The sequence below is a fragment of the Orcinus orca genome, chromosome 14 (assembly GCF_937001465.1).
Source record: "Orcinus orca chromosome 14, mOrcOrc1.1, whole genome shotgun sequence".
Lineage (NCBI taxonomy): Eukaryota > Metazoa > Chordata > Mammalia > Artiodactyla > Delphinidae > Orcinus > Orcinus orca.
Genome location: NC_064572.1, coordinates 58,676,504 through 58,703,361, shown reverse-complemented (window position 1 = coordinate 58,703,361; position 26,858 = coordinate 58,676,504). Strand labels below are relative to the sequence as shown.

The following is a 26,858-nucleotide window of genomic DNA, read 5'->3' as shown; positions in this document are numbered from 1 at the left end:
CTCTGTCCTAAAACTTGGTTCTTTCCTTCACCCTCTCCTTGATCCACATGGACTCATGTAACTTGAGGTTCTTAATAGAATATTATAGGTGGAAGGGATCTGGGATAGTATCTAAACCAAGTACAGTTGACAAAATGGAGGCCAAGGAGTTTGAGTTATGTGCCCAAGGTCAGGTTAGCACACAGCCAACCAAGAACCAGAAGGCTGGCCAAGTAACACCTGGTCCAGCTCTGTTTTATCAAGGCTTATATACGGTGTTTGCATTTTTAACGTGAACCATAGGAATTTATCTCGAACCTGCCATTTATCAATTCCATTGTGGTGTTTGTTTTTCTGCAGAGCCCCAGTTACAGAAGACTTGTCCTATCACCACCATGAGCTCTGGTAAGTCATTTAAAACCCTGTCTTCTTCTTCCTGACAAATCTACAAAACTGGACTATTTACCCAGCTTTCCCTCTTACTCTGAAGGCCCCAACTGCATTTCATTGTTTATTTTTCGAGTCCTGGGTAAGCGTCAAAGTTTTGTCATAAATCGTCATCACAACCTTTATTATTAATGATTTACTGAGTACCTACCCTCTGTCAAGAACTATGCTATACACTTTACATGTACTGTGTCCTAATCTTTATAACGGGCTCCCTTTCCCTCGATTTAACAACTTTATTGAGATATAATTGGCATACAATAAACTTGTGGATATTTTAAGTATCTTATTTGATAAATGTTGACATATGTATACACCTCAGTGGCATTTCTTAATCTGAGTGACTGCAGCACAAGTAAACGGATCCACCATAATTGCCCCATAGTATGAGCTAATCCGTCACTTCCTTTATCAGGGCAAAACCACCCTTTTGCTCTGCCTTTGGTAGTAAAAATCAAGACCTACACAAATGAGCAGTTCTGAGTAGTTTTGGTTTAGAGCTGGGGTAGAAAGCCCGGGCTAGGGAAGACAGAAGGGAATAGGTAGGTACCTGCTCATGTAGCCAAGAGCCGTCAGCTCTCCAGCCCAGGATTCGGGGCAGAGAAGTTTCCATCTGGAGATTGAGGCCCACCTTAGCTCCTGAGTGCACCCTGGAACCTCCTGAGACCTGCAGGCAGGGGGGGCTGGGGGATGACCTAGTGGATAGCTCACTCAGGGGCCTCCTAATCCTGAGATATCTCCAGGGTGCTATCAGAGACCTCCGGAGGTCAAAAACAAGCCTTTCCGCTTATTTACGTGCAGTGCCCTTTTAGCCAAATCCTAAACCTTGCCGGACAGTGTGTGCTCATTAGGAGGAGGAGGGCCACACACTGAGTGTGCGGGCTTTGGCCTGTGGTGGATCCTGCTCTCCACTCTCCTCTGTAAGATGGACATCACGAAAGCACCACCTCGTGGGGATTTTTGAGGATTAAGTGAGGCAGTGCTTCTAAAGTACTGAGCACTGAGCCCAAGGCCTGTCCAATGTCCCATCCGTGGGTTACCAGCTCAGGTTCCCTCCTTGCGAGGAGAGGGACTGGGCTTGTCCTTGACTCCATGGGTGCTTCTCCTATGCGCGAGGTGGCTACGTCCCTTCTTTTCCCCTCCAGGTGGACTCGGGCACTGCCTGTAGTCCCTGCTTTGCAACTCATTTTTTCTTCTCGCTTGGCTTTTTGTTTTTCCTGTCCTTCAAAATAGGCCAGGGTTTTATTGCTTTGTTTTGTTTTTTTCTTAGCTCTGTAGCCTAAAGTTTCTTGTTCTTCTAATATCAGGATAAGCCTGAACTGGTATCACCACTCCTGGCATGAATAAGGGGGGAAGAAGTGGGCAGGGAGGGGCTGGTCAAGGGTGCAGAGATGCCTGTGGGACTTCTCCCCAAGTTCTCTCTCAGGCGTGACGCTGAAAGGAGGCATTTCCTAGGAGGAGTCCAAAAAATCTGGACCCTTTGACCTGATAATCGCACTCTTGGGAATGTCTATCTTAATTCAAAGGAAACAAAAACACCCACATGAAGGTGGGGAATGAGTAGGTTCGTTATGTGTGTTTACTTGATGGGAGATTATGCCACTAATAAAAGTGATCATCCGGAAGAAAGCAGCTATGTAGAAAACATTCGTTTTTAACCTTTGGTGGAAAGAGCTGCATGTCTGGGGTCACCTGGCTAGTGACTCCTGAGGCAGCCCCAGGCCACCAGCACCGTGCTGGAGAGGTGTGAGTGTGAGGTGATGGAATTATTTTTCCAAATTTATTAAAGTTTGGTTGTTTGATTAAAAAAGACACACACACACAAAAGGAAAGGAAGGACATGGGTCTGGGCCTTGTGGAAGCTCAGAGGCTGCTGGCACTGGGGAGGCCCAAAGCAAGGCCTGTAGTCCTAGGAAGGGGATGGTTAAGAGAAATTAGGGCAGGTGCATAGGGAAGGGATAGTCAGAAACGATGGAGTGATGGAACGGGTGATATTTCTTTTACTTGGATTTCTGGCTTTCTGCCAACACCCTCCTTCCATCCATCCCAGGAATGTAGGTGCAAAGGGGACTTTGGGAGAACTAGCCTTCGTCTGTAGGTATCTTGGGGGCAGTGAACAGGACGGGCCCTATGGGGCCAGTGTTGGGAGGTCATGGCAGCTGTGGCGGGTTTGGGGAGCGGGCACAGGGGCAGTAGCCCTGCTCACGTCTGGATCCAGGAGCGCCTGGGCTGGCCTGTCAGTGTAGCTTATGTCAGGGAGGCTGATTGTTAAGAGCCCAGGTAGGGTGACCAAGTCTCAGCCCAATGAGCTGCTGGGGTTGGGGGCTTCTTTCATTTTAAAAATAAAAAATGTTTATCCTAGCTGGGTTCAAAGAAGATAAGCTGTGGGTGGGATGGACCAGACCAGACTTCAAGTCCCTATTTAGTGATCTTAGAGCCCAGCATCCTTTCTGAGCTTCAAATTCCTTATCTATAAAATAAGAGTTCCTAACTTCTAGCTCCAGGGGCCTGGGTATTAAGAATAAAAATGAGGTGCTCATTATGAAATGCTGAGCACGGACCCTCAGATCCGGGTAAATAGAGGGCTTTAAAAGCCCATAGCTGTTCTGATTATATTTGTGGCCTGGTTTGCTCTTGGCTGCAGGGGGCGTCACCCCAAGCACACTGATCACATGTCCCACCCGCTTGTCTTCTCTGGACTGCTGCCGTCAGTTCTGGGACGGGAAACTGGGTGGGGCTTAGGCTGCCGGTGGGCAGTGAGGGTCTCAGTGTCTGCAGCTGAGCAGAACTTTGAAAGGTCTCCACTGGTACACAGGAGGTGACATTCAAGGTGAACCTCACGGTGCAGAGGATTTCCCCAAGCTAGGAAAGGGGGAGCGTGCATTTCTGACCAAAGGCCTTGCAGGAACCAAGGCCTGAATGTCGGAAAGTATCTGATGTGCTGAAGGGGTTGTGAGGAGACCGTCATGGAGGGCAGGGGCAGGAGGGAACTGCAGCTGGAAAAGGGCTGGGACCTGTGGCTGAAGTGCCTGGAGTCTGGGATGAGTTGCCCAGGCTTTGTCCCTGGGTAGCTCCTGGTTACTGGGGCTTGTTTGTTGGTTTGCTTTTAATTATCAGGAAGGTCAGTTTGTTCATTTGAATATAACCACTTATGCCAACATACAGGCCATCTCACTGACTAAAAAATGATATTCCTAATGTACATTTGGGGGAACTTGATTCCAAGTTCAATTTGTTTCCTAATTGAAATGATAACATGTATGGTTGAATTCCCAGACTAAACCCTGATATTTTTATTTCTCAAAATAGAAGTGAATTATTTGCAAAGCAGAAATAGAGACACAGAGGTAGAGAACAAGTGTGTGGATACCAAGGGGGAAGGGGGTGTGGGAGGAATTGAGAGATTGGGATTGACACATATACACTACTGATACTATGTGTAAAATAGACAACTAATGAGAACATACTGTGTAGCACAGGGAACTCTGCTTAATGTACTGTGGTGACCTAAATGGGCAGAAAATCCAAAAAAGAGGGGATATATGTATATGTATGGCTGATTCATTTTGCTGTACAGTAGAAACTAACACAACATTGTAAAGCAACTATACTCCAATAAAAATTAAAAAAACAAAAATAGGGACTTCCCTGGTGGTCCAGTGGGTAAGACTCTGCACTCCCAATACAGGGGGCCCAGGTTTGATCCCTGGTCGGAGAACTAGATCTCTCATGCATGCCACAACTAAAAAAGATCCCACTTGCCGCGATGAAGACCCAGTGCAGCCAAAATAAAAAAATACATATAAGAGTAAAAATGTAATTTAAACATTAAAAACAAACAAAAAAATAAAATAGAAGTGAAATACAGTATATTTAAAGTGGAGGGTTTTAGAAAATCATGTTGCTTTGTCCTGTTTTGTTCTCTGTCCTGCTCCCTGGGGCTTTTTCAGCCAGATGGGGGTCTAGAGGGTGCTCTCCAGATACAGACTGAGGGCTGGGGTGGAGAAGGGGCAGAACGAAGGCCAGGAGAGCGGTCAGGGGGCCAGGTCATCGCCACAACCAGAACACAGGAGCCTCGGCTGGGGGCCGTGGGCTGGGGACAGGACCGGCATGGCTTCCATAGCAGCGGCGGTGGGGCGGGGTGAAGGGAAGTGTCACAGAGACTGAGGTTTCTGTCCTGGCGTCTGACAGCTCTCATCCGGGGTACACAGGGATGCGTTTGAGCGGCCTTGGAATGGTGGATAAGCCTTTGTCAGGCAGGAGATGCCATTTTCAAGGAATTAAGGAGATTTGTTTTAAATGTCAGAAGTGAAGCCAAGCCAGGAAGCCAGAGAATTTACAGCGCTCACAGCACACTTCCCATCCCAAACAGCTTTCGCGTTCTCCCTGCCACAGAGCATTCTGGGAGCTCAGCTACGACGCCCCGGGGCCCTTCTCCAGGCCTGAGGAAGCCTGCAGGGCCAGCACTTTGCACCGGGTGGGACTCAGGGACGGGCAGCTAGACGTGATCACAAGCCTCGGGCTCTTTCTTTCTTTCTTGCAGAATGCGACGTTGGTGCTTCCAAAGCTGTGGTGAATGGTTTGGTACCGGGCAGCAATGGGCAAGACAGAGGTAAGGCTCTTGAAGGGAAACTTGGCATTTCTAGAAGGAGCAGGGCCCGGGCCACCTGCCTGGTGGGAACAGTCACTGGTCTAATTAGGCCGTGACCTGGAGACCTGTTCCTATGCTGTCCGAGAATCAGGAGTCTGAGGCTGCCGTTTCCCAATGTGAGGTGATGTATTAAAAACTGTCCCTAGCTCACAGGATGCTGTGAACCACAGACCCCAAATACACGGGCAGAGTCCTCGTGTGTATGGCATTTATCAGCCTGCAGTCTCTCTTACCCGGCATTTCACCTCCACCTGTGAAAAATAGTGACACATTCACCATCCTGACCCTGAGGCAAGAGCCTAAATTGCTGAAATAAATTATTTTGGTGACCTTAGTTTCATGCGCATCCTCTCAGATTTTCAATTTTTAAAATTTTAGGACAAAAGATGTAAGTGTGAAATGAATGACGGATAAGATGACCTTTGAGGTCCCATCTCTCATCCTGAACAGCCAGGCCTCAGGCTTCCCATGTCACTTTGCAGTGTGAGGAAACAGGGGCTCGGGTCCTGGTCTGCTGCTCGTAAACAGAGACCTCTTGGGAGGTCCTTTGTCTTTATGGCTATGAGTTTCCTTATCTAGAAAATGAGAGAATTTGATGATCTGCAGTATTTTTTCCTGCTTCAGATTCAGGTTCCAGTGATTCTATCAGTGCTCATCCCACAAGTCTTATGGTATCAAAGAGGAAGGGCAAAAGTCCTCTCATGGGCATTTAAGTCAAAATGCACCCTCCCTCAAAGAAAACGCTTACAAAGTTTGACATATTTGGGGCGTCCCTGGTGGCGCAGTGGTTGAGAGTCCGCCTGCCGATGTAGGGGACACGGGTTCGTGCCCCGGTCCGGGAAGATCCCACATGCCGCGGAGCGGCTGGGCCCGTGAGCTGTGGCCACTGGGCCTGCGTGTCCGGAGCCTGTGCTCTGCAACGGGAGAGGCCACAGCAGTGAGAGGCCTGCATACCGCAAAAAGGAAAAAAACAAAGTTTGACATATTTGGACTTTGTAATTACCATCTGGGTCAGCCAAGTATTCATTCTGAGACGAGGCAAAGTGTAAAGTCAGAAAGAGCAGCCAGGAGGGGAGGCGTAGAGAGCAGGAGAGATGGGGAGCCTGGGGCCGGTTGGTTGGGAGGGTCCTGCTGTTGTCCTGTCTTCCGTGTCTCCCTGCCCAGCCGCTCTTCTCCACGCCTGGTGTGAGGCAGTGTTCTCGGGGTCTTGGACAGCCTTGGCCAATTCGCTTAGGGAATGTTGAAGGGCAGTGCCTAATAAGCATCTGATGAGGAGCACACGGGGAGACGAGCGTGTCTGATGCTCACCCCAGCCCTGTGAATTCATCAGCAGAAGAAACCTCGGAGGTAGGCAGGCAGGGTGGCCCATGGAGTTGCATTCCCCTCGCTCCTTGGTAAGACCCACCTTTGGTTGGAAAGAGGAAGCAGATGCAGCCTGGAGTCATCAGGGCGGCCTGGGGCGCTCAGTAAACCAGGTGCCAGGACAGCGGGGCTCCAGTCTCAGCCTCTTCGCTTGAGCACTGGATGACTCCGACCAGCTCTCTTCTTCCTCTGAAAATGGTAACAGAATCCTCCCACCCAATCTCCCAGGTGGCCGTAAGGAGCAGTCAGCAGGATTGCTGTGAAAGCTTGTTTGTATCTTAACACGTGCAGGGTTGTTATTATCAACTCAGTTCTTGGCGGCTGTATGACTGCCATGGACCTTGTGAAATGACAGCCTGATGGACTGGAAGGTGAACTACCCACCTCCGAGCTGCCTGCCTCCCTCCTGTTCCCTTGCCAGGCTCGTCAGCATGATGCTGATGCAGCCGTGACGGTCTTGCTTCCCAAACAGCCCTACCCCCCCAAGGTGTGACGTGGATCTGGGACTATAAGAACCTCGGGTGTTGCTCAAGAGTGACATTGCCACCATAGGCTTGTTGTGAGAAGGAGGGTTTGGGACTATGCCCACCATTGAGATTCCAGAATCTGGGTAGGCAGGGGGCCCAGGGAAGCCTGTGCCTAGATAAGCATGAGCATCTGGGACTTGAGGACAGCAGCCTTCACCCACATCCCAGGCAGTATCCCAGCTTTCAAAGCTCAGCCGGTGTCAGCACCCTGGGCCTCGCGCTTGAGTGCGCCCAGAGTCTTGAACAGGCACTTGGACACTCGGCAACCTCTTGCCCAGGGAAGGATGGCTTTAAGTAGGCCATCTGCTGCCCAACAGATGGGGCCTCTGATTTGCTCAGGGCCGGAGAGCTGTGGTTGTCAGAACAGGCACAAGACCCCAGGAGTTACGATCCTGGAGAAGCGGCTGTGATGGCTGAAAGGCCCAGGCAGCTCCCAAATTTGTTCCCTGTCCTTCCTCCACTCCTCTGGAGTTAGAGGAGCCATAACTCTCCTCCTCGGAGCCTCCCCCCAGCATAGACACCCTAGCCTTCTCCCAGGGGGCCCCTTGGACCCTGCTTGCTCTCCCCTTCCTCTATTTGCCAGGCCATCTGCGTCTCTGTAAATCTCTTTGTCTAGCGAGTTCCTGGTGTGGCAGGCAGCACAGACACTGATCAGCTGCATCTGGGGGACGGTCATGGGAGGGTTCTGCTGACTTGGTACAGGACTCTAAAGAGCGAAAGCAGGTTATTTTAAGTTACTGCATCTACCGCTCTTCCTATTGTTCTTTTGGTGTGGGCGACTTCCTCCTATTGTCCCTGCCCGGTTCCTCCACCGCCTGAGTGTTTCCCAAATGTTTTTTCTGGATGCACCATTTACCCTTTTGTGTTTTCAGCAACTGCAGACCCTATACGTGCACGCTCTATTTCTGCTGTTAAAATAATCCCTGTGAAGACAGTGAAAAATTCTTCAGGCCTAGTACTCCCTCCAGGTATCTCTCCTCGGGTTGGTTTTTGTTGTTTTTTTTTTTAAATTGTTAGCAGATCATGCATGATCCTTTCTTCTTTCCTTCTAACAAAGACTTGGAGGCTTAATCCTTGCATGTTTAGGAGCCACTCCCTTTCACTTCTCTGGCTGGTTTCCTTTCTGCGTGTGTGCGTGTGTGCGTGTGTGTGTGTGTGTGTGCGCGTGCGTGTTTCTGTGAGCCACCGGCAAGTGTGGAGAGGAACTGACAGGTGCCTTGCCCCTCCGCCTTAAGGAGAAGGTCAGTCCAGAGGCTGAATGTTGATTCCAGCTGGTGTAGGTCTGAGCCACATAGACGACTTAGGTTCCCCTTAGATGTTCCAGCTCCCAAGACTTTATTTAAAACTCCACTGTCCCCAAGAACGAATGTGGCTACACAGGGAATCTCTGAATGGGTGTGAACTTGAAGCAGCTCCCTTAGATGCCAAACCTGGCTGCGTCTCTGTGATGCTGGATGGACCATTTTCCTGAGCACTCCCTCCTCTGCCCCGAACCTCACCAGCAGTCACTTCCTGCCTCTCCTCTCCAAGGAAGGGGGTGCAGTTCAGACGACAGCCCTGGCTCATAGCTTCCTTCTGTACAAAATGAGACAAGGGAGGCCCAGGTGGCTCTTCATCCCACTGGTGGTTCTTTCAGGAGTTGGGCCAATCTGGCTGTGCATCCAGGACACTGTGGACGGGCTGGGTTTGTCACTTTGCCCCTCACCCTTTGGCAAAGACCATGACTTTGCCCCTCACCCTTTTGAAAAGACCGTGAATCAATTTTGCCAATAGTTCTGTGACATCAGTCACTTAGCCTCTTGATAGGGTTGGATGAGTCAGATGCTCTCCAAGGCTGCTGCCCGCCCTGCCGTACATTGTGGTTTTGCACTTTGCTTTCAGTGCAAGAGGTGCTGACGGCAGATCTGTCCTCTTCTGTAACACTAATGATCGTTCTGTCTGAGCTGTCAGAAAGGGGGCTGCCAGAGTGGAAAGGAGAAGCAAAGAGGCTTGGCTCCTCTTGGCCCTGGCACAGGAATGGGCATGAGTTGGACATCTGAGCCCACATCCTGCCCGATGCCCGTCTTAAACTTTACCCATAATCCCAGTCATGACAATTTGAGGTCCAAGATCCAGGCTGTGCTGTGAGCAACTTGAAAAACTGTGGAATTCAGTTCAGCTCAGCTGTACAGAGAGAAACATTCAGCACGTGTACCTCCTAGGGCTGTGTGGTCTGTGTGGCTTTCTTGTTTCCCTGTTACTGATTTTCCTGGAGGATGAACATCCAGATCTTTTGAAGCCTATTTTGAAATCCTTCTCCATGCAGTTCTGAAAGATACCCTTGGTCTGTTATTAGGCCATTGTGAACTGTAGGAGAGGTCGGGGCCCAGGAAAGGCTCAGCTGGAAGTGCAGCGAACACTGTTCCTTGAAGGATTTAGCATTTCTAGTCGTTTTCTTTGGTGTGAATTTTCTTCATTAAGTTTCGAATGTGAGGCTCTGGCCCTTGACCTTTCTCCCCAGGCAGCACATCCTGTCTCACCACTACAGGGGGCTTGGCTTGCTGATACAAGGAGATTGTCTTTTGCTTTTCCGTTGGGGGGCTGCACGGAGCAGTGATTCTCTACAGAACCACCACTTAATTCCCTGTGCTGTCGACTTGCTCTTTTTTAAGAAGGATGATGTGGGAGCTTGAGAAATCTTTCATAAATTCTTTCTTGAACTGAGCCTTACTAATTGGTCAGAAGCTGCTCACCAACCTAAACTTCATTTAATAAAAGGAATCAACCCGCTTTGATTTGGAAATGTTTACAGCTGACGTTGTAACGCATCCATTGACTCAGAACTCACTGTTGCCTCCATTTCCTCCTAACCTCATGATGGGTGGTAAACCTCTGAAAATGTGATTTGTCCCTCTTCACCATCCACAGGTTAATTTTCATTGACCGTCAGACTGTGCCTGTCTGTAACCAGGTTCATCTCATTCCCCAGCTGTACCAAGTTGCTGGCTGACTGTCGCTTTCATCCTCCAGGAGCCTGGGACTCAGTCTTTCCTCTTGGGTCTTTCCTTTTCAGACACGGATCCTACAAAAATCTGCACTGGGAAGGGAGCGGTGACTCTCCGGGCCTCGTCCTCCTACAGGGAGATCCCAAGCGGTAGCCCTGTGAGCCCTCGGGAAACCCCGCAAGAGGAAAGGAAACCAGGTGCGCTACCTCGGAGACCAGGGGAAGGGTGGGGCTCTGCCTACCGATTCTCCCAGGGGCCCCTGGCACAGTCCTCTCCGTCTCGTCTCTGTGGTGGGTGGTGATCACTGCCCTAAACTGACAGGTCCCACTTGCTTCAGGCAAAGGCACGGCGGCGACCACTTTACTCTAGCTTTTGACGGAACGCGTGAGCAGTCTGAGGCTCTGCAGACTAGTTTAGGAGGATGGAGATGGCTTAGGGGCCTGGGGAGGGAGTCGTGGGATGGCCTCCAGGCTTGGCTTCTTTGAGCCGTCCCCACTTCTAGGGGCTCAACTGTGACCATCCAGGCGGGGCTGGGGCTGGGGAAGAAGCCAAGGGAGACTGAAAAGTGCGGGCGGCCGAATGGCCTCAGCTCCCGGAAAGCAGGGAGGCATCCCGAGGGAGCAGGATCAGGAGAGCGTGTCTAAGGCCAACGCAAAAGCCCCCGCCCCTCGGGAAACCCGGGCGCCTGGAGCACGGTGCTGAGGTGGACACCTGGGACTTCGGGATCGGCACATGGGGTTCATGTCCTACTTCCACCACCTGTTGGCTGTGCAGCCTGGGATGAGATGGCTGCTCTCCCTCAACCCTGGTGAGCCCACCTGTCGGATCAGGTTGATAACTACCTGCCTCGCCGCGTCATTGTGAGGATGTCAAGGGTTTTGCATTGAGGTTTTGCATTGTCGACAAGTTCCCAGGTCCTGCTGATGCTCCTGGGCCAAGGACCACACTTGAGAGCTACTGCCATAGGGGATGGGAGTTTTCTCCCATCTTGAAGGAAGGAAATGGAGAGAAAATGAATTGGGGTGATGACCACTTCCTTGGGACCAGAGACATGCAAGCTCTTCTGGTAGTCGGGAGTGGTGTGTTGTGATAAGATGGAATTGTACAGGATGGAGATGGTCAGTACCCAGCATCCTGGAGACTTGACTTTCTTTCTGTTCCCTGCCAGCCGTAACAGGTACCAAGGCAGATGCCCAAGGACGAGGCCAGGCTAGGGTTTGAGCACCAGCCCCGTTCTGGTAATGTCAGTCCCTGTGGAAAGCTTCTTTTTCCCTAGGCTCGGGAAGGCATGAGTGGCCTCCAGCACTATTAGGTTGAAAGTAGCTGCTTGGCTCTGTTTTCCTGAACCCATACCTGCCTCTTTCCCTACTGTACTTTGCCACTCTGGTCTCCAGGAGAGGTGGGGCCGCTGGGAAGATCCATCTCCCAAGCTGGAGGACCTCTGAGAAAGAGAGAAACCTAAGGGATAATTTAAAGAGAAGGACCATACCTACAGCCCCGTGGCCCGATAAAATGACCTCACAACCTCCTGGCCCTTCCTCTGGTGGTGAATGGGAATGGTGAATGGCAGGAGAGGGAGCCTTGAGCTCCCCCTGGTGGTCACAATGTGGCACTAACACAGAGCCCCGATGTTATTCTTTACCTTGCTGTCTGTAGCTTTGCACTCCAGTGCAGTGATTTGAGCACTTAAGGAAGCTCTCTCTAGTCCTCAGATAATTCTATATCTTACAGATTTATAACAGATAATTTGGATTAAAAAAAGATCTTGTTTTAAATTGAAAATACTCTGAAGGATTGGGGGATGGCTATCAGTCATTCACACCTTACAGTAGATTAATCTTTGTAGATTATTTTTCTCCAGATAAATAGAGGTCATTGAATCCAAATCAGCAGACATTCATTCTGCATCCTATAGGGGCCAGGCATCACTGGGAGTCACGAGGAATTGTGGCGAGAAGGGAAGAAAAGGGAGAGAAATTTGGGGGCATCATGTGAGCACAAGAGTTCCAACCAGAGAGTCAGGTGTGGAGCCCCAGTCCACTGTCATGCTTTCTGACCACATGTATGTCACACCTCTGAAGCACGTATGAAGTATGAGGGACTTGGGAAAGATGGTTTTCAAGCCTTTCTAGTTCCAGAATGCTCTGTGAACTTGGGAAGTTTGGGAATTAACCTGACACAAACAGAAGCCTATTCACTGGGAACACATTCAGGATTGTACACTAGGCCAGTTTGGGTGGAAAGGAACAAGCTGGGGTTGAGTAGGGGTGGGGGGAAATTACACTGATTAGGTGAACAGCAGACTGGAATGAGTTAACACTGGAGGTGCGGATAAAAGAGGATGCACCTCCAGAGGTGGGACACTCAGGACCAGGGATCTTGTTCTCTTACCCTCCTGGCCATTGGCCAGCATCCTGCTGGCCCTTGACTCTGGCTGTGTCCGTGTGGCTCCCCAGCCCTCCTCATCCCTGCCTACTCCCTCCATCTGAGCCTCTGGATGACAACTTGCTGGCCCCCACCAAGCCTCTGAGACTTGACCAGCCTCATGGAAACAGTTTCCGGCAGCATTTGACGGCAGCTGTGCTAGCCTGGACTGGGAGCCCAAGTGTGAGGCAGGGAGCCTTGCTTGGCTCTTGCCAAGGACTGGGCGTGCTTCCTTTTCCCAGCATCTTCACAGATAGTGGGTGTCAGATAGCGTCCAGGTCTCTCCCCTGCCACCAGGGCCAGCATCTGTGCCCCAGCTGCTCTGGCTGTCTCCTCTCTGCATTGCTCCCTGGCTTTACCACATTCCTCCATCCCTGTAGATCTCCAAGTTGCTGATCATCTGCCTGAACTGGAAGCTTCGGTCTCACGTTACTGCCCAGCACCTGTGGCCTGATGTCTTTCCCCATATGGCCCCTTGACACCTGCATTTCAGAGGTGGCCCCTATTTCCAGTCCTTGCTCCAGCTCCCTTACCCTGTGAGAGGTGGTTTCGCTCTCAAGTCACACAGTCCTCTCTCAAGGCTCAGCTGTACCACTTACTGTCTTGGTAATATGGGCAAGTTAACCTTGGAGAGCTTCAGTTTCCCCATCTGTAAACTGGAGATGACCTTAATAGAGTTGCTGGGATGCAGTGAACTCTTCCATCTCAAGATATAGCACAGAGCCAGGCATGTACAAGGTGCTCTTGAATGGAAACGATTCTAGTTTCTGCGGATCAGGAGGCCACTTAAAGACTTGCAGTAATTTCTCGTAGAGGCTGTGAGGGTCTAGGCCCAGCGTGGTGGTGGTGGGAATGACGAGCAGGCGCCAAGCGAGAAGTGTATCTGGAGAGTGGAATGGCAGGGCTTGGCACGGTGTTTAAGGAGTGCGGAGAGGTAGGGCTCCGTGCTGAGCAGAAGGCGCCTTCCCTGCTTCACTAGGAGAATAGATGTGGCGCTCATGGAGATGCTGGATTTATGAGGGGAGTTGGAATGTTGGATTCCACTTCTTGACGTGCTGAGTTTCTTGGCAAGAGAAGGACTTCTAGGAGGAATTTTCTAATAGGCATTTGGAAATTTGGAATCCAGGGTGTGGATTTGGGAGCCAGTGGCATCCAAGTGAACATGGGGAGGGTGGAGATGCTCTCTGAGGTGGAGTGACAGACGGAGCCCTCAGAGTTGCCCAGTTTAAACCCAGCCTCCAGGCTCCTGCCCTCAGTGGTAGCTTGACTCTGGATCCCTGACCACCCTCCTAATCTCTGAATGTAGACCTAGGTTTGGGGATCTGAACCATCTGGAAAGAGCTACAGTAATCTTAATGCTGATTCCCGGCCTCCAAGAGAGGCCTCTTATTCCTGCTTCCTGGTATAATAGCTTGGCCAGGTTTGGGTAATGGCCCTGTTGGTTCAGGTGTGACTCCACCTGTGTCCCCAGGTCACGGTGATCTTAAGAGGAGACAGGGAGCCTGAACTGGTGGTGGGCACTGTACGAAGCTTCCTTCTGGTATGGCGTGGAGACCATCAATCCCTGTGTTCTGACTCAAAAGCCAAAGTTCAGTTCGACATTTACAGCTTATTCTGTGCCAGTTGGCTCCCATCCTTCCTGTCTGATTCTTGACTGCAAAGTTAGCTATGGATGTAAAGATTCTTGGACCTGCAGTCAACTCATTTCCTCACATTTGCTCTCGAGAAATGACAGTAGCAAAAAGATAAGAAAATTGACATTAAAATAGTTAGACATTCCCTACCCCCATTAACTAAGAGTCTTTTTCGTGAGCTCATGTATGAGAAAAGGGGGCCAAATGAGAAGTAGTTGGAGGCAAAAGTCCCCACAAGAGAAGACTCTCACTGTGACACCAACTGCAAGGTCAGGGGATTCCCACAACCACTCTCAGGTTTGATCATTTGGTAGCAGGACTCAAAGAACCCATTGAAAGCTGTTATACCCACAGTTCTGGTTTATTACGGGGAGAAGATACAGATTAAAATCAGCTAAAAGAAGGAAGCATGGAGTTGGTGTGGTCCCTCTCCTGTGGAGTCAGGACATGTTAGTTCCCAGCACTGCGTGTGAGAACATGCTCAGAGCAGTGCCAACCATGGAGGTCATACAGGCTGTGGTGTCCATGGTTTTCACTGGGGCTCTATTACATAGGTGTTATCCACTGCCCAAGTGGTTCGTCTCACTCTCCAGTCCGTTAGGAGGTTGAGCGCAAAGGCCCCCAACCTAAGTCACGTTATTGGTTTAGCACAAAAACAGTCCTATCAGGATGACATTCCAAGGGCTTAGAGATTAACTCCTGGAAGCCAGAGGGCAAAGGCCAGACCTCCTTTTGGGGAAGAGTAAATTCTTTACCACACAGCATGAATAAAAGTTAAACAAGGTATGGAACGCTCTTAGACCCACATTTAACACCTTTCCTCTAACTCGTGGATTCTCTACCAGGACACACAGATCTAACTCAATGAAAAGTGTCCTGAGATCCCAAGAAGTGATCAGCAAAACAAGCTTACAACAGACGAAAATGAAATTAGCACAGAGTGAGATAAAGGAAAATAAGTAAGCTGTGGCCACAGGCCAGAAAAGATTGTATATAAAGAATAGATGGGGCTTCCCTGGTGGTGCAGTGGTTGAGAGTCCGCCTGCCGATGCAGGGGACACGGGTTCGTGCCCTGGTCCGGGAAGATCCCACATGCCGTGGAGCGGCTGGGCCCGTGAGCCATGGCCGCTGAGCCTGCGCGTCCGGAGCCTGTGCTCCACAACGGGAGAGGCCACAACAGTGAGAGGCCCGCGTACCACAAAAAAAAAAAGAATAGATGGAGAAAAAGATAAGGCAAAATAAATTAAACTTCTCATGGAAAGGTTTGGTCTCCTCAGGGCCGCAAAACCTCCTGAGGGACCCAGCTTTCCAAGGCCCTCCTCCATCACGGGAGCTCTGAGCTAACATTTATTGAGAGAAGCATTTTGACAGTCTCCCTAACCAAGAGTTAATAATTGATGATCATGTACATAAAATTTCACCTGCCACCCTCGGACACAAATGGCCCTGGGCTGCTACCAACCTTCAAGGTTCAGAAGAGTAGGTAACAGATGAAGGAGGATGAAGCGTCAGAAATGCAGCTCTTTTAAATAAGAAAGGAATGTTCTGAGGAGTCCTGGGAACTGCCTTTTTGGGGACAGGGTAAGGGGAACAGTTTTAAAGACTTGGAATGAGAAGAGAAAGTGGGTTGATTCCCGAGGATATTATGTTCTTAAGGCTATTTATCAAATGGCAGAGTCAACTGCTCTAATTGCTGTGTCTGGGAAATGTTTTTCCCCTTATGCTTTGGATCCCGATCTTACTAAGCACGTACCTTATGCCACATACTTCCACTTAGTCCTTATGACGAGAGAGAAAATTTCTCATTTCACAGATGAGACTATGTCCCTTGCTGCAGGATATGCAGTGAGCAAAACAGGATTCAAACTAGGCTGTCTGATTCCACAATGACAGTCCCTTTATGATACCTAAGGGTTTGGGAGGAACAGACTCACCTCAGCTTTCCACGACACATCTGTGTGCCAACATCACCTGAATAGAACCAACCCAGCCAAAGAGCAGACAAAATAACATGCTTCCACATCCGTGTACAAAGTTCACATCCTTTATTGATAGCCTCTCATCAGAACCTGTTGACATAGAGAACAAACGTATGGACACCAAGGTCGGGGAAGCGGGGCTGGGGGGGGGGGGTGGGATGAACTGGGAGATTGGGATTGACATATATACACTAATATGTATAAAATAGATAACTAAATAGAACCTGCTGTATAAAAAAAATTTTTTTTAAGAGAACCTATTGACATTTAGTGCGTGTGTGTAAATCAAATAAATTTGATAGAATGACTTGACAAAGCCGGACTAGAAATAACCCAGGAAGGAAGATGAGATAGTACAAGTGACAGATACAGGGGAGGAAGGAGAAACATTTTCATAGTGTGGCACCTGGTACCTGAAGGCCTGTGGGTGCAAGGAGATCTCGGGGCCAGGATCTGCATGGATGCACTAGTGAGTGTTAAAATGGTCACTTTTCCTGCTATATAGCACAAGGAAGTCTTCTCAATACTCTGTAATGAGGTATATGGGAAAAGAACCTGAAAAAGTGGAAATCAGTATATGTATAACTGGTTCACTTGGCTCTACAGCAGAAACTAACACAACATTGTGAATCAGCTCTACTCCAATAAAAATTTTTTCAAAACGGTCACTTTTAGGACACGTCACGTACCTGACCTCAGCAACCCTGTGCGATGTATGTGGGGTAAGGGTTATATTTTATAGATGGAAACAGTGAAATTTAGGGCGATCAACAGCTTGTCCTTGATTGCACGAGCTGGTACATCACAGTAATGTGAGTAAAGATCAAGTCCTGTAAATTTCCCAGCCATGTGGTTGGGACAAGAAGACAGATATCTAGGAATTGTCCCTAAGGGAGTGGCAGAAATGTGACAGCCAACCTGCTAAAAGAATGTGCAACTGAAACAGGTTATAAAAAGCTCGTTTTAGAGGAGGACGGAATTTGCAAAAATGGATACGGTTTCCCAGAGTAAGGATGTTTTTGAGTGTACATTAGTATGTCATTGACTCTCAAAGTGAGCTTTGCATTATGGACCAGCAGCCTTACTATAACCTGGAGACATGTTAGAAATACAAATTCTCAAGCCTCACTTCTCCTCTGAGTCAAAAACTCTGGGGATGGGGCCCTGCGATCTGTGTTTTAACAAGCACTCCTGGTGGCTCCGATGCAGATAGACTGCTGTACATGGATGCAAATCACTTGAAACCTGTTCCCCTGCCTGGCCTTTTGCTCTGACACCCTTTGGCTTCCACCATCTCCCTGGAATGTAGGCTCTGCTTTGTGGCAGATGGCAGGGTTGGTGGCCGTGGGGGGTGGACAGAGTGCTGCACTTGATTCTGGAGACCTGGGCTGACTGCTTTATCACTTCCTGGCTGTGTGACTTTGGGCCAGTCAATTGGCCTCTCTGTTTTTTTCATCCATGAAGCAGAGTGATTACCTACCTCACAGACTTGTGTACACTGAATTAAATACTAAATATATGCAAAAGTGGCCAACAGCGTCTGGCACTTAGAAAGACGTTCGATCCGGAAAGCCCATCTCTGATCCCTGAGGAAGCCACATTGAAATGGAGCCTTGGGCTGTGAGAGCTGCAGTGCTTTATTCCCCTCTTTATATAGGGTGAGATAAGGAGGCAACCAGAGAGGAGGAGGAAATTAAGGGACTGGCTCCATGAGGGGTTGGCAAACTGTGGCACTTGGGCCTAATCTGGCCTATGCTTATTTTTGTACATCCCTTTAACAAGGGATGGTGTGTGTGTGTGTGTGTGTGCGCGCGCGTGTGTGTGTGTGTGTGTGTGTGTGTAATATTTTTTGGCTTGTCTTTAATTAGACTTAGCTCTTATGCTTTTAAAAGTGGAATCAATCAGAAGGTAAGGGTGTAGGGGAATAATTTTCCAATACATTTCTTGTAAACTCAAATTCTTCTTTGGAATAAAGCAGGCTTTGGTTTACTGTTCACAAGGTTACTTCTGAAGAAATTACCCTCTTCAATCTGGGCTGCCACAATTGGACAGAAAGCATGAGGATGCTTTTTTCTTGCATCTGGGTTTTTATATTTTAAGGGTTGAAAGAAAAAGAATGTGCTGTGTGAAAATTACATGAAATTCAAACTCCAGTTTCCACAAATAAAGGTTTATTGGAACACAGCCACCCTCGTTCACTTGATATTGTTTGCGGCTGCTTTTGTGCTACAACAGCAGAGTTGAATAGTTGTGACTGAGCCCATATGGCCGTCAAAGCCTAAAGTATTTGCTAACTGGCCCTTTACAGAAAAGGTTTGCTAACCCCTGGGCTACATGGAAGATAGAGAATAGAGACAAGAGATGATGCAGAAGATGGTGGTAAATAACAAACGTTGCTGAGCTCTGCCAGGCACTGTTCTAAGCATCTCTCATGCATTATATCTTTTAATTCTTAAAACAACACGTATGAAGCAGGCATATCGTTACCCCCATTTTTTATATGGGAAAACTGAGGCTTATAACTTGCCCAGGGCCACAGAGCCCATAGGTGGAGGAGCCAGGATTTGAATTGAGGTCCAGCTGCCTTCCCAGCCAAGCTTGTGACCACTGTGCCGTCCTGCCTCGTGGTGCTGGTCAGGTTAGGAGAGGTTTAGGGTCTCTGAGCTGCTCCAGGCAATAGATGGAGGGCAGGGTGGTAGCTGGCTGAAGGGGAACAAGGGTGCCTTGTAGTATGATGAAAACTCAGGGTGATTAGATTTTGAAATCTTTATGTAGCTCGTTTAATGGAAAGAAGAAAGGCAGGCAGGGAGGAAAAAAAGCCCTTATCACAGCAGATACCTTGGGGCTTAAATCATGTTCTCCCCTTTGCGCAGCACCAACAGCCATGGAAAAAGTGCTTATCGATGTCTCCCTCTCCGGGTCTGTTAATTAGCCCAGGCTGCTGATGAGGAGAGGTCATTCTGGGCCCACGTCAGGCTTATAAAAGGGGAATGCAAGTTAGTGAGTCAGGACTGGACAGGAGAGTGCTGTGGCCTTTTTGTCTGTAAAATAAGAATGTCAAGAACAATTGTTTCTTCATTACTGTGAATGTGAGCCTTGTGTTTTCAAAGGTCAGCGCCTGTGAGCACATCATGGTTTAGAGTGGGTTCCTATGGTAATTAGACCATCGTGACTGAGGGCATTTTGTGTCAGGCAACGGAGTGCTGGAGTTTCGTCTTTCTGTGCAGTACGTGCTTGTTTCCTGCAAACGTAACCATTTCTGTTTTCCCCCCTTCTTGTTTTCATCCTCTGTGCGCCACATGTAGTTCTGGAGTCAGAGAATTCCTCAGCAGGTATGATTTCTCTTGCATCCTTTCTGTCCCTGCCTTCCACCAGGAACCCTTCAATTAAGAGGAGAACCAGGGAGTGTTCCTGTGAGTGAGGGGTTTCTTCTTTTTTTCATCTCTCAGATGAGTGGAGGCTTCCTTCCAATGCTGATGCCAATGGAAACGCCCAGCCCTCTCCACTCGTTGCCAAGGGCTACCGAAGTGTGCATCCCAACCTTCCTTCGGACAAGCCTCAGGTAGGTGGGCGCCCAGGGCGGGGTGGGGACTGTTCTTGAGTCGTTTAGCCTTTTGCACTTGTGACTTCCTGCTCGCCCAGCTGGATGACGGACTGGCTTCTGAGTCCCACTTTTGGCCAATTCTGAAAAAGCCCCGGGAGGACCAGAGTTAGGGAGAAGTTGAGGTCAAGGGAAGCAGATGGATGGGATGAGGCTGGTCTGTACCAGGTATCAGAAGCATAAGCCCAATATTCCGTAGGTTTGAAACGTGTGTGGAAATGTTCTGAAAGAGGGAATGCCAGGTGGGAAAAAGGTCTGAGTCTGTTTTATGAAAACTCTTTAGAGCATAATATTCAGAAGGCGACTGCACTCTTGTGTTTATTTCATTAATTTGCTCGTGTTGAGGCTGTAAGAGTTTCAGCAGCTCCGTCCTTACAGATTAAGATCAGGGAGCTGTGGCCAGCGCGGAATCCAGCAGCCTAGGAGCAGGCAGAAGCCAGAATGGCAGCACAGCGGGCTTTACACTGCCTAGCGCTACCCTACGAAAGAAAGTGTACCCCACGTTGTACAACTTGCAGTAGGAATAATTCTGCTTAAGTTTTCCCCCTACGTTGTTTTCCTCATCTTTCTTTCTTCCCCTTCCTGTTGGCTGCACTCTGCAGCTTATGGGATTTTAGTTCCCCAACTAGGGATCAAACTCAGGCCCTGAGCAGTGAGAGCGAGGGTCCTAACCACTGGACTGCCAGGGACTTCCCTGCTTTGCCATCTTGACGAAAGTAATAGATTCTGTTTTAATTCAGGCAATCTGTGAAGAGTGTTTTTATAGAGCGGAGTAATATCCATGGAACAGAGCAATCCTTTCTTTTAAAAAGAGCTGCGCTGCTCAAAAACGGCAGAAATGTGTTCCCTACGCAGTCCACCTCCCTGCGCCCGCCTGCCTTCTGTGCACATGCTCTCACAACTCGCAAGGAGCCTGGGGAATCCACGTGCCTTCCTTGTTCCCACCCCCGCTTCTCCGATAATCCTCTGGGTTCTGCTCGTGAGGACATAAAATTGCGCTCGTCCCTGGAATGAAACCAAGTCCGAGATGATGCCTTCCTTCCCCTTTGCAGACCCTTGTCTCCCAGGCTTAGAGGAGGTTGCTGAATCGTGTGCCAAGGCAGCACTACTCAGCCTCCCCGCCCCTACCGTGGCCTGTCTCCTGTAGCTACTGCCACGTGCATGCAGGGCCGCTGGTCAGGGCCAGGAGCTGTGAATGGGCCTGGCCTCCTGAAGTCCTCATTAGACTCGGGATGTGGGAGGTCTGTTGTCTGGTAAATGACTGGCCATAGTTTCCCTGTTTCTAAGACCTTTCCCAGCATCTAAGTCTGCTGCTGGTGGCAGGCACACTTCCTTCTTTCTCGAGGTTGGATACAGTTGGCTCTATATCCAGGGTAGGAAATAGTTCTGATTAATGCAAGGCAAGTGTAGAAGCACATCCTCTTCCACTATCAGGGACTCAGCCCGAAGGGTAGCTCACTAATTCCTTTTGGCTTCTGAAATAGCTCTTCTACAGAGAGAATTTTAACAGCGTGTGAAGTAAATAAAAAGCCCCTTTAAATACATGTACTTACAGCAACTTTACTGAGCGTTGTGTTTGGATCACTGTGTAAACATTGCCCTCAAGGCGTGTGTAAGGGCGAGCCTCATAACAAGGATAATCGTCCTGTAATGTGGGCTACGAATAGTGTATGCATTTTCTCATCGGTCACTATCCGGGAATTTTCTTTTTACCTGGGTGTCTGAAAAGATACCTGGCATATTGCTGATGTAGAGGTGTTATTCTATATATTCAGTGTAAAATTGGCCGCCCAACTTTCAAGAGGCTTGAGGTCATAGATTCATTTTCTGAACGCAAAAATGACTTCTTGTCTCTGTAGCTATTGCCAGAGCTGTAAGTATACGCTGGCTTAGACAAAGCCAAGGTGGGCTGGGCTGCTCTCTTCTCTGGCTTGGTTACAGATGAAGACAGCTCTCAGACACCTGCAGGCCTAGCATCCCCTCCTCAGGATTGAGTTGGAGTCCGAGGACACACGGGCCAGAGGGGAATCCTATCTCCTGATGCTCCCACGTCTGCCTTTCCTCCTGCTGCCCTGCTCTCCACCCGCAGTGACGCGGAATCAGGGCTCTCCCCTCTCTGACAGCAGCATCTTGGGGATCCCCAGTGGAGGCAGGGATTGATAGTTTCTGGAACTGTACATACTAGGAACATGTCAGATTCTTCAAGCAGCCCCATTTTTGTCACCACCCCATCTTCTAAAAAGATTTCATTAGTGGCCAGCTGGGGAGGAATGCCAACTGCCTATATGGTTCCCACAATGTTTACAATAAAACAGAAAGTAGTTCCTTACATGTAAAGTGACTGTGCCTATCCCCCTCCTTCTCTAGAGCTCACAGGAGCCCCAGGACAGGAAGGCCTTGGCTCTGAGTGCGTTGTCAACACTCTGGGGAAGCGTCCTCTCTACAGGGTCAGAGCCCTGGGAAGGCTCAGGCCTGTTATAATGCAGCCCTGGCACCTTATATGGCCACAGCCAAATTAAGTTAAAAAGTCATTGAAACCGATTTCTATCTTTGGGCAAGAAGAAATCACATGTGGGACACTTGAGCTCGAAGTAAAAGTAAATTTGAGCCTAACTCAAAATTGCCTTTTACTTACCTCCCTGGCAACCATTGTCAGCTAACCCGCGGTCCCTTTGGCGCATGCTTGGTCAAGTGTTTTGTTTCTGGAGAGCATCGTTTTAGTCTGTGAGTACACCCCAACCTCCAGCCTAAGTTCACTGAAACCGAGAGCACATCTGGATGGTTTTGCTCCTACTAATGACTGAAGATACATTTTGTATTTTTGGCTGGTACACGTGGCCACATTCCACTGGCAGTGTCCTGGGCACCCTGTGGAAAGGATAGGCATCAAGTTAACCTAGCTTGCTGAGGGATGGGTTGTTTACTGTCTCTGGGTTAATATTCTAGTCCAGACTCATACTTTATTCTCACTTATTTACCCTCACTAGCATCCCTTCCCCCTTGCTGCCTGCACTCCACAAAAAATAAAAATAAAATAGGCCCACGCCCTTGCACCCTCCCAGTTTGGGGTCACAATCCATTTGCCATTTATCAACCAAACTCTAATATACTTTACCTGTGCAATTTAGCGGAAGGTTCTCGTTTTCTTCTCATACTGGGCTATCTTTAAAGAGAGGGGCCAGTGAAGAAAATCTAGGTGTCTTAGGCTGCTGTCAGAAAGTATCAAAGACAGGTGATTTAATCAACAGACATTTATTTCTCACAGCTCTGGAGGCTGAGAAGTCCAAGATCAAGGTGCCAGCCTGTTAGGTTCCTGGTTAGGGCTCTCTTCCTGTCATGTAGACACCTGCCTTCTCACTGTGTCCTCACCTGGTGGAAAGACAGGGCTCTGGGCTCTCTTCCTCTTCTTATAAGGACCCCTATCCCATCATGGGGTCCCACCCTCATGACCTCATCTAACCCTAATTACCACCCACAGGCCCCATCTCCAAATGCCACCACTTGGGGTTAGGGGTTCAGCTTAAGAATTTGAGGGGTCACACATCCAGTCCATAACATTAGGAAAATAAACTTTTCTTACTTGATTCCAAGTTGAGCCACAGGCTGACAGACGGCTGTCCTTGAAATGAGGATCATCTGGAGATTTACCCCATTTCCTGACCCTCTGCCTCGCTGAGACCCAGGGAGGAGCGAGGGGCTGTGTTGAGGGAGAGGGAATGAGGTGGGAACTACAGTTTCCTAGCTCTGAGCCTGGAACCAGTGCTTTGGGCTTAAACCATGAGCCTGAGGCTGATCACCGCCTTTTAAGATTGTCTGTGCCTGGTGGGCTGGGTGGGAATGAGGAATGGTCTGGAGTTTGGTGAACAGGCACAGTCCAAGCCAGTCAGATGCTTCATTGCCTGGTCTCTTTGTTCTGGGTGCGTCAAAAATGGGAGACTGCATGCTTTTAACCTCATGCCTGTCTTCCTTCTAATAATTAGTTCCATCACATTGTTTCCTCTGAGACAAGACGTGCGGATTCTAAGTCCTTAGCTAGCATTCTCTTCTTGGTGAGTTTTAATTTGTTATGCTTATGGAACTGATGCTAAATCTTAGTGACTCAATTAAGACGGCTGCCTCCTGTGAACAACTAAGGATGATTCTTCCAGTTGTCCGTTTCCTGAGGGAAAAGAATGGAAGACACTCGAGTTGGAGGGAACTTAAACTTTTAAAGCTGAAGGTACAAAGAGGAAAATCTTTGGGGTCTGGAGAAAGCTGGGGCCGCTGGGGCTTCTTCCGCTGGCGTTTAACCCTTGGGCAGCCTTCTTGGGTCAGGAGGTCTCAGACGGTACAGGTCAACCCAGGACTCGTGTCAACCTGACTTAGCACCTGGGCTGAGCTCAGCCTCCCTGTGATGTAAGGGAGAGTCAGGCCTGCCTCTCCAGGTGAGTAGGATTCAGTCCTTGGCTTTACCACAAGGAAAAATATACGGGCCATGAGGAGTCTAAGCTGAGGATTTGCTTAAAAACGTGTCCAGAGTTGTTTTTTCTTCAGGCCGTGTTGTGCTGTTTCTAATGGTCATCCTTCTTTCCATTTCCCCTCCTCTTTCTTTCTTTCTATTGTCTTAAAAATACTACCAAAGGTCCTCTCTCCCCCGTGCCCTCCTCTCCCTCAAGAGGACTGCTTTGCATGGCAGCCCCCCGGCACCCGCAGTTCCTTCAAGGACTCCCTTTACCTGAGCTCACCAAAGCCATACGGCCCGCCCGGCACCCCCAGCCAGCAGAGCCCCTCACGACCCCGGCCTGTCTCGGTCCCCCTGGCAGCCAGATCAGCGCCCGAAGGTGTGCCGTGTCCTGGGCCCTCACTTCCGGGTTCCACATTCCCCAGTGCTTGGTCCCACCCCCAGCAGTGCTGTGCAGCTGCCAGGACAGTTTATAGAGAGAATGTGAGCTCTAACCCACGTCATGAGGCAGTTGGGAATAAAAAGGTCAGCAGCTTATATGTACCTTGTTTATCCCGTAACATTCGCCCCGTGGCATCGGCAAACCTCTCTGGTGTTGCACGTGACCCAGACAAAGGCACTCCCTTGGAAGCTGCGGGCACTCGAGCACGGGCTCCCAGCATTGCCTCCTGCACAGCCGGCGCGGGGAAGCCACCCTCTGCTCCTTCTCCTGGCCCTCCCAAGCTATTCTCTGCCATCCGTAAGGATGCCATTAGCCATGGCGAGAGTCCTTCCCCGGGGACTCGGCCTTCATCAGCAGACGCAGTGAGACCACCTGTGCTAGGCCCCCAGGTTACCTCTGATCCCGAAAACCGGAAGAGAAAAGAACCTTACCTTTTGCAGCCCTGTTATCCAGCCAAGGCAAGGAATTAGGAATGTTTGTGTGTCTCCTACACCGTCTCTTTCGTGCGAGCAGCTTGTTTGTTTTCCGGGCCGCCCTACCTCCTTTCCCCGTGAACGGTGCTGCAGCTTGAGGCGCAAACCCTTCTGTCTCAGCATCTCAGCACAGTCCTCCCTGTGTCTCCCCGCCTCTCTTTTCTATAAATACGTAAGTATGCTGGAGCCTAGAATCCGTAGACTAATAATATGGTGAACTATTCTGTTACATGTGTTTTGTAACAAGGTGCCAAAGAGACTGTATTTACTCCCAAGCTTTCAGGCTCTGCAAGCAGTTTTGGGGTTAAACACAGCCTGCCTGCCTGTTCTGTTGTTCTCTTTTTCTCAAGTGTTAAAAGGACTCAAAAATAGATGGGTGGAAAGTAAACTTGGATGGGGTTCCCTCTGTGTCATAGTGTCAGGAGGCCAACTGGCTAGCACTGACTGTCTCGTGTACTCTGAGGAAAGGGCACTGATTAAATATTTCTCAGCGTACATCACTGCATGTCCGCTCTCAGCTGTTTAAATATGGAATTCCTTCTTCCCTGCTGTACCCCTTTACGTAATGACCCCCTTATTTCCTACAGGATGCCACTTCCTCCAGCCCAGCCCAGCCTGAGGTAGTAGTTGTCCCTCTCTACCTGGTTAACACTGACAGAGGGCACGAAGGCACTGACAGACCTCCAGCATCTCTGGGGCCCCACGGCCCCCCGGTCCCGGCGGCCGTCCCTGCCGGCTCACCTCTGACCTTGCCGACTCTAGACGATTTCATTCCCCCTCATCTGCAGAGGCGGTCTCACCACAGCCAGCCAGCCAGCACTCCTGGCTCCCTCCCCCCCGTTAGCCAGACACCGCCATCCTTCTCACCACCGCCTCCGCTGGTCCCTCCGGTCCCCGAGGGCCTCCGCAGAATCTCGGAGCCTGGCCTCACGGGAGCTGTTTCGAGTACCGTAAGCTTGCTAGATCCCCTTCCTCACAGCCTTCCTGAATGTCTGCTCCCGGCAGTAAAGAGAAAAAAAAAAAAAAGAAAAGAAAGAAAGAAAACCCCAAAATCCCTTTCTCACTCAAGTACTAAGTTCTGAGAGAGATGTTGGCTGCCCTGTGCTTGTGTGATGACGGGACCCGTGTTTGCTTTCACTAGAGCATGCCTCCCCTGTGTGTTCCGTGGGCCCCTTGTGGCTGTCCAGCAACCTCTCTAGACCCTCTTCCTCTCTGTCCTGTTTGGAATGCACATCTCCCTGCAGAGCAGACCACCTCTGTGGCTTTCCTTTGGCTGGCTGTGCTCCTCGTAGGCCAGGCAGATGTAGTGCGGAGAGCGGAGGAAACCTGAGGAATTGTGTGGAAAAGCATCAGTAGGCATGGTGCTAACTGTTTCTCTAACAGGGAGCAGGGAGGTTCTAGGGGAGGGAAAGATTCACTCGTGCTGATTTTGCAAGTAAGCAAACTCTCTTTTATATACAGCAATGGCAGAGAGTGGGTTTAAAAAAAAGTTTAATTGAGCAAATGGATATACAAACCTGGTACAAGCATTAGCACTGTTTCCTCAAAAGGTAGAAAATTGCTGGGGCCCCTGCAGGGTGGCTGCCAGGGGCTTTGGAGGCAAAACAGTACCTGCCCCAGTGGTCATGGGAAGTTAGAGTGTCCCGACACTTCAGGTCCTGTCCTGCGAGGGACGAGGCCCCATCGTAATGGGAAAGCCCAAGTGCTTTAGAGGAAAGGCCAAGTCAAAGGGCTCAGTCTGTTCTCCCCTCAGGAGCCCTGGGACCTGAGAGACTGCAAGAACCTCAGTGTGAGTCGTAAAATGGGGACGCACGGATCTGTCGGGGCTGTGGGTGCCGTGGAACTGAGTACGCAGAAGTTTCTGATACAGGGCTTGGCATACAGAGAGTGCCCAGTAACTGTTAGCTTTGGGGC

The 26,858-nt window shown here is 49.6% G+C and overlaps 1 protein-coding gene and 2 long non-coding RNA genes across 52 annotated transcripts in view; 1 reads left to right on the top strand and 2 right to left on the bottom strand.

The window, feature by feature from the left end:
* Positions 1-26,858, top strand: part of SORBS1 (sorbin and SH3 domain containing 1) — a 240,759-nt gene that overhangs the window by 121,313 nt on the left and 92,588 nt on the right. For 32 of the 50 annotated variants that reach the window (XM_049696696.1, XM_049696723.1, XM_049696718.1 and 29 more), the window contains 6 exons: positions 340-384; positions 4,970-5,038; positions 7,839-7,934; positions 10,019-10,147; positions 19,437-19,549; positions 25,532-25,894. In XM_049696696.1, coding sequence (XP_049552653.1) covers positions 375-384; positions 4,970-5,038; positions 7,839-7,934; positions 10,019-10,147; positions 19,437-19,549; positions 25,532-25,894 — 780 coding nt within the window. In that variant the 5' untranslated portion in view covers positions 340-374. The remainder of the gene's footprint in view (positions 1-339; positions 385-4,969; positions 5,039-7,838; positions 7,935-10,018; positions 10,148-19,436; positions 19,550-25,531; positions 25,895-26,858) is intronic. The other 18 variants (XM_049696725.1, XM_049696703.1, XM_049696721.1 and 15 more) reach the window with 4 other exon arrangements.
* On the bottom strand, positions 18,142-22,405 carry LOC125960963 (uncharacterized). Its single transcript, XR_007471175.1, has 2 exons — positions 22,250-22,405; positions 18,142-19,671 (listed from the first exon to the last, which is right to left on the bottom strand). It is a non-coding gene; the product is annotated as an uncharacterized LOC125960963 (long non-coding RNA).
* Positions 22,432-25,062, bottom strand: LOC125960964 (uncharacterized). Its single transcript, XR_007471176.1, has 3 exons — positions 24,903-25,062; positions 22,704-22,797; positions 22,432-22,456 (listed from the first exon to the last, which is right to left on the bottom strand). It is a non-coding gene; the product is annotated as an uncharacterized LOC125960964 (long non-coding RNA).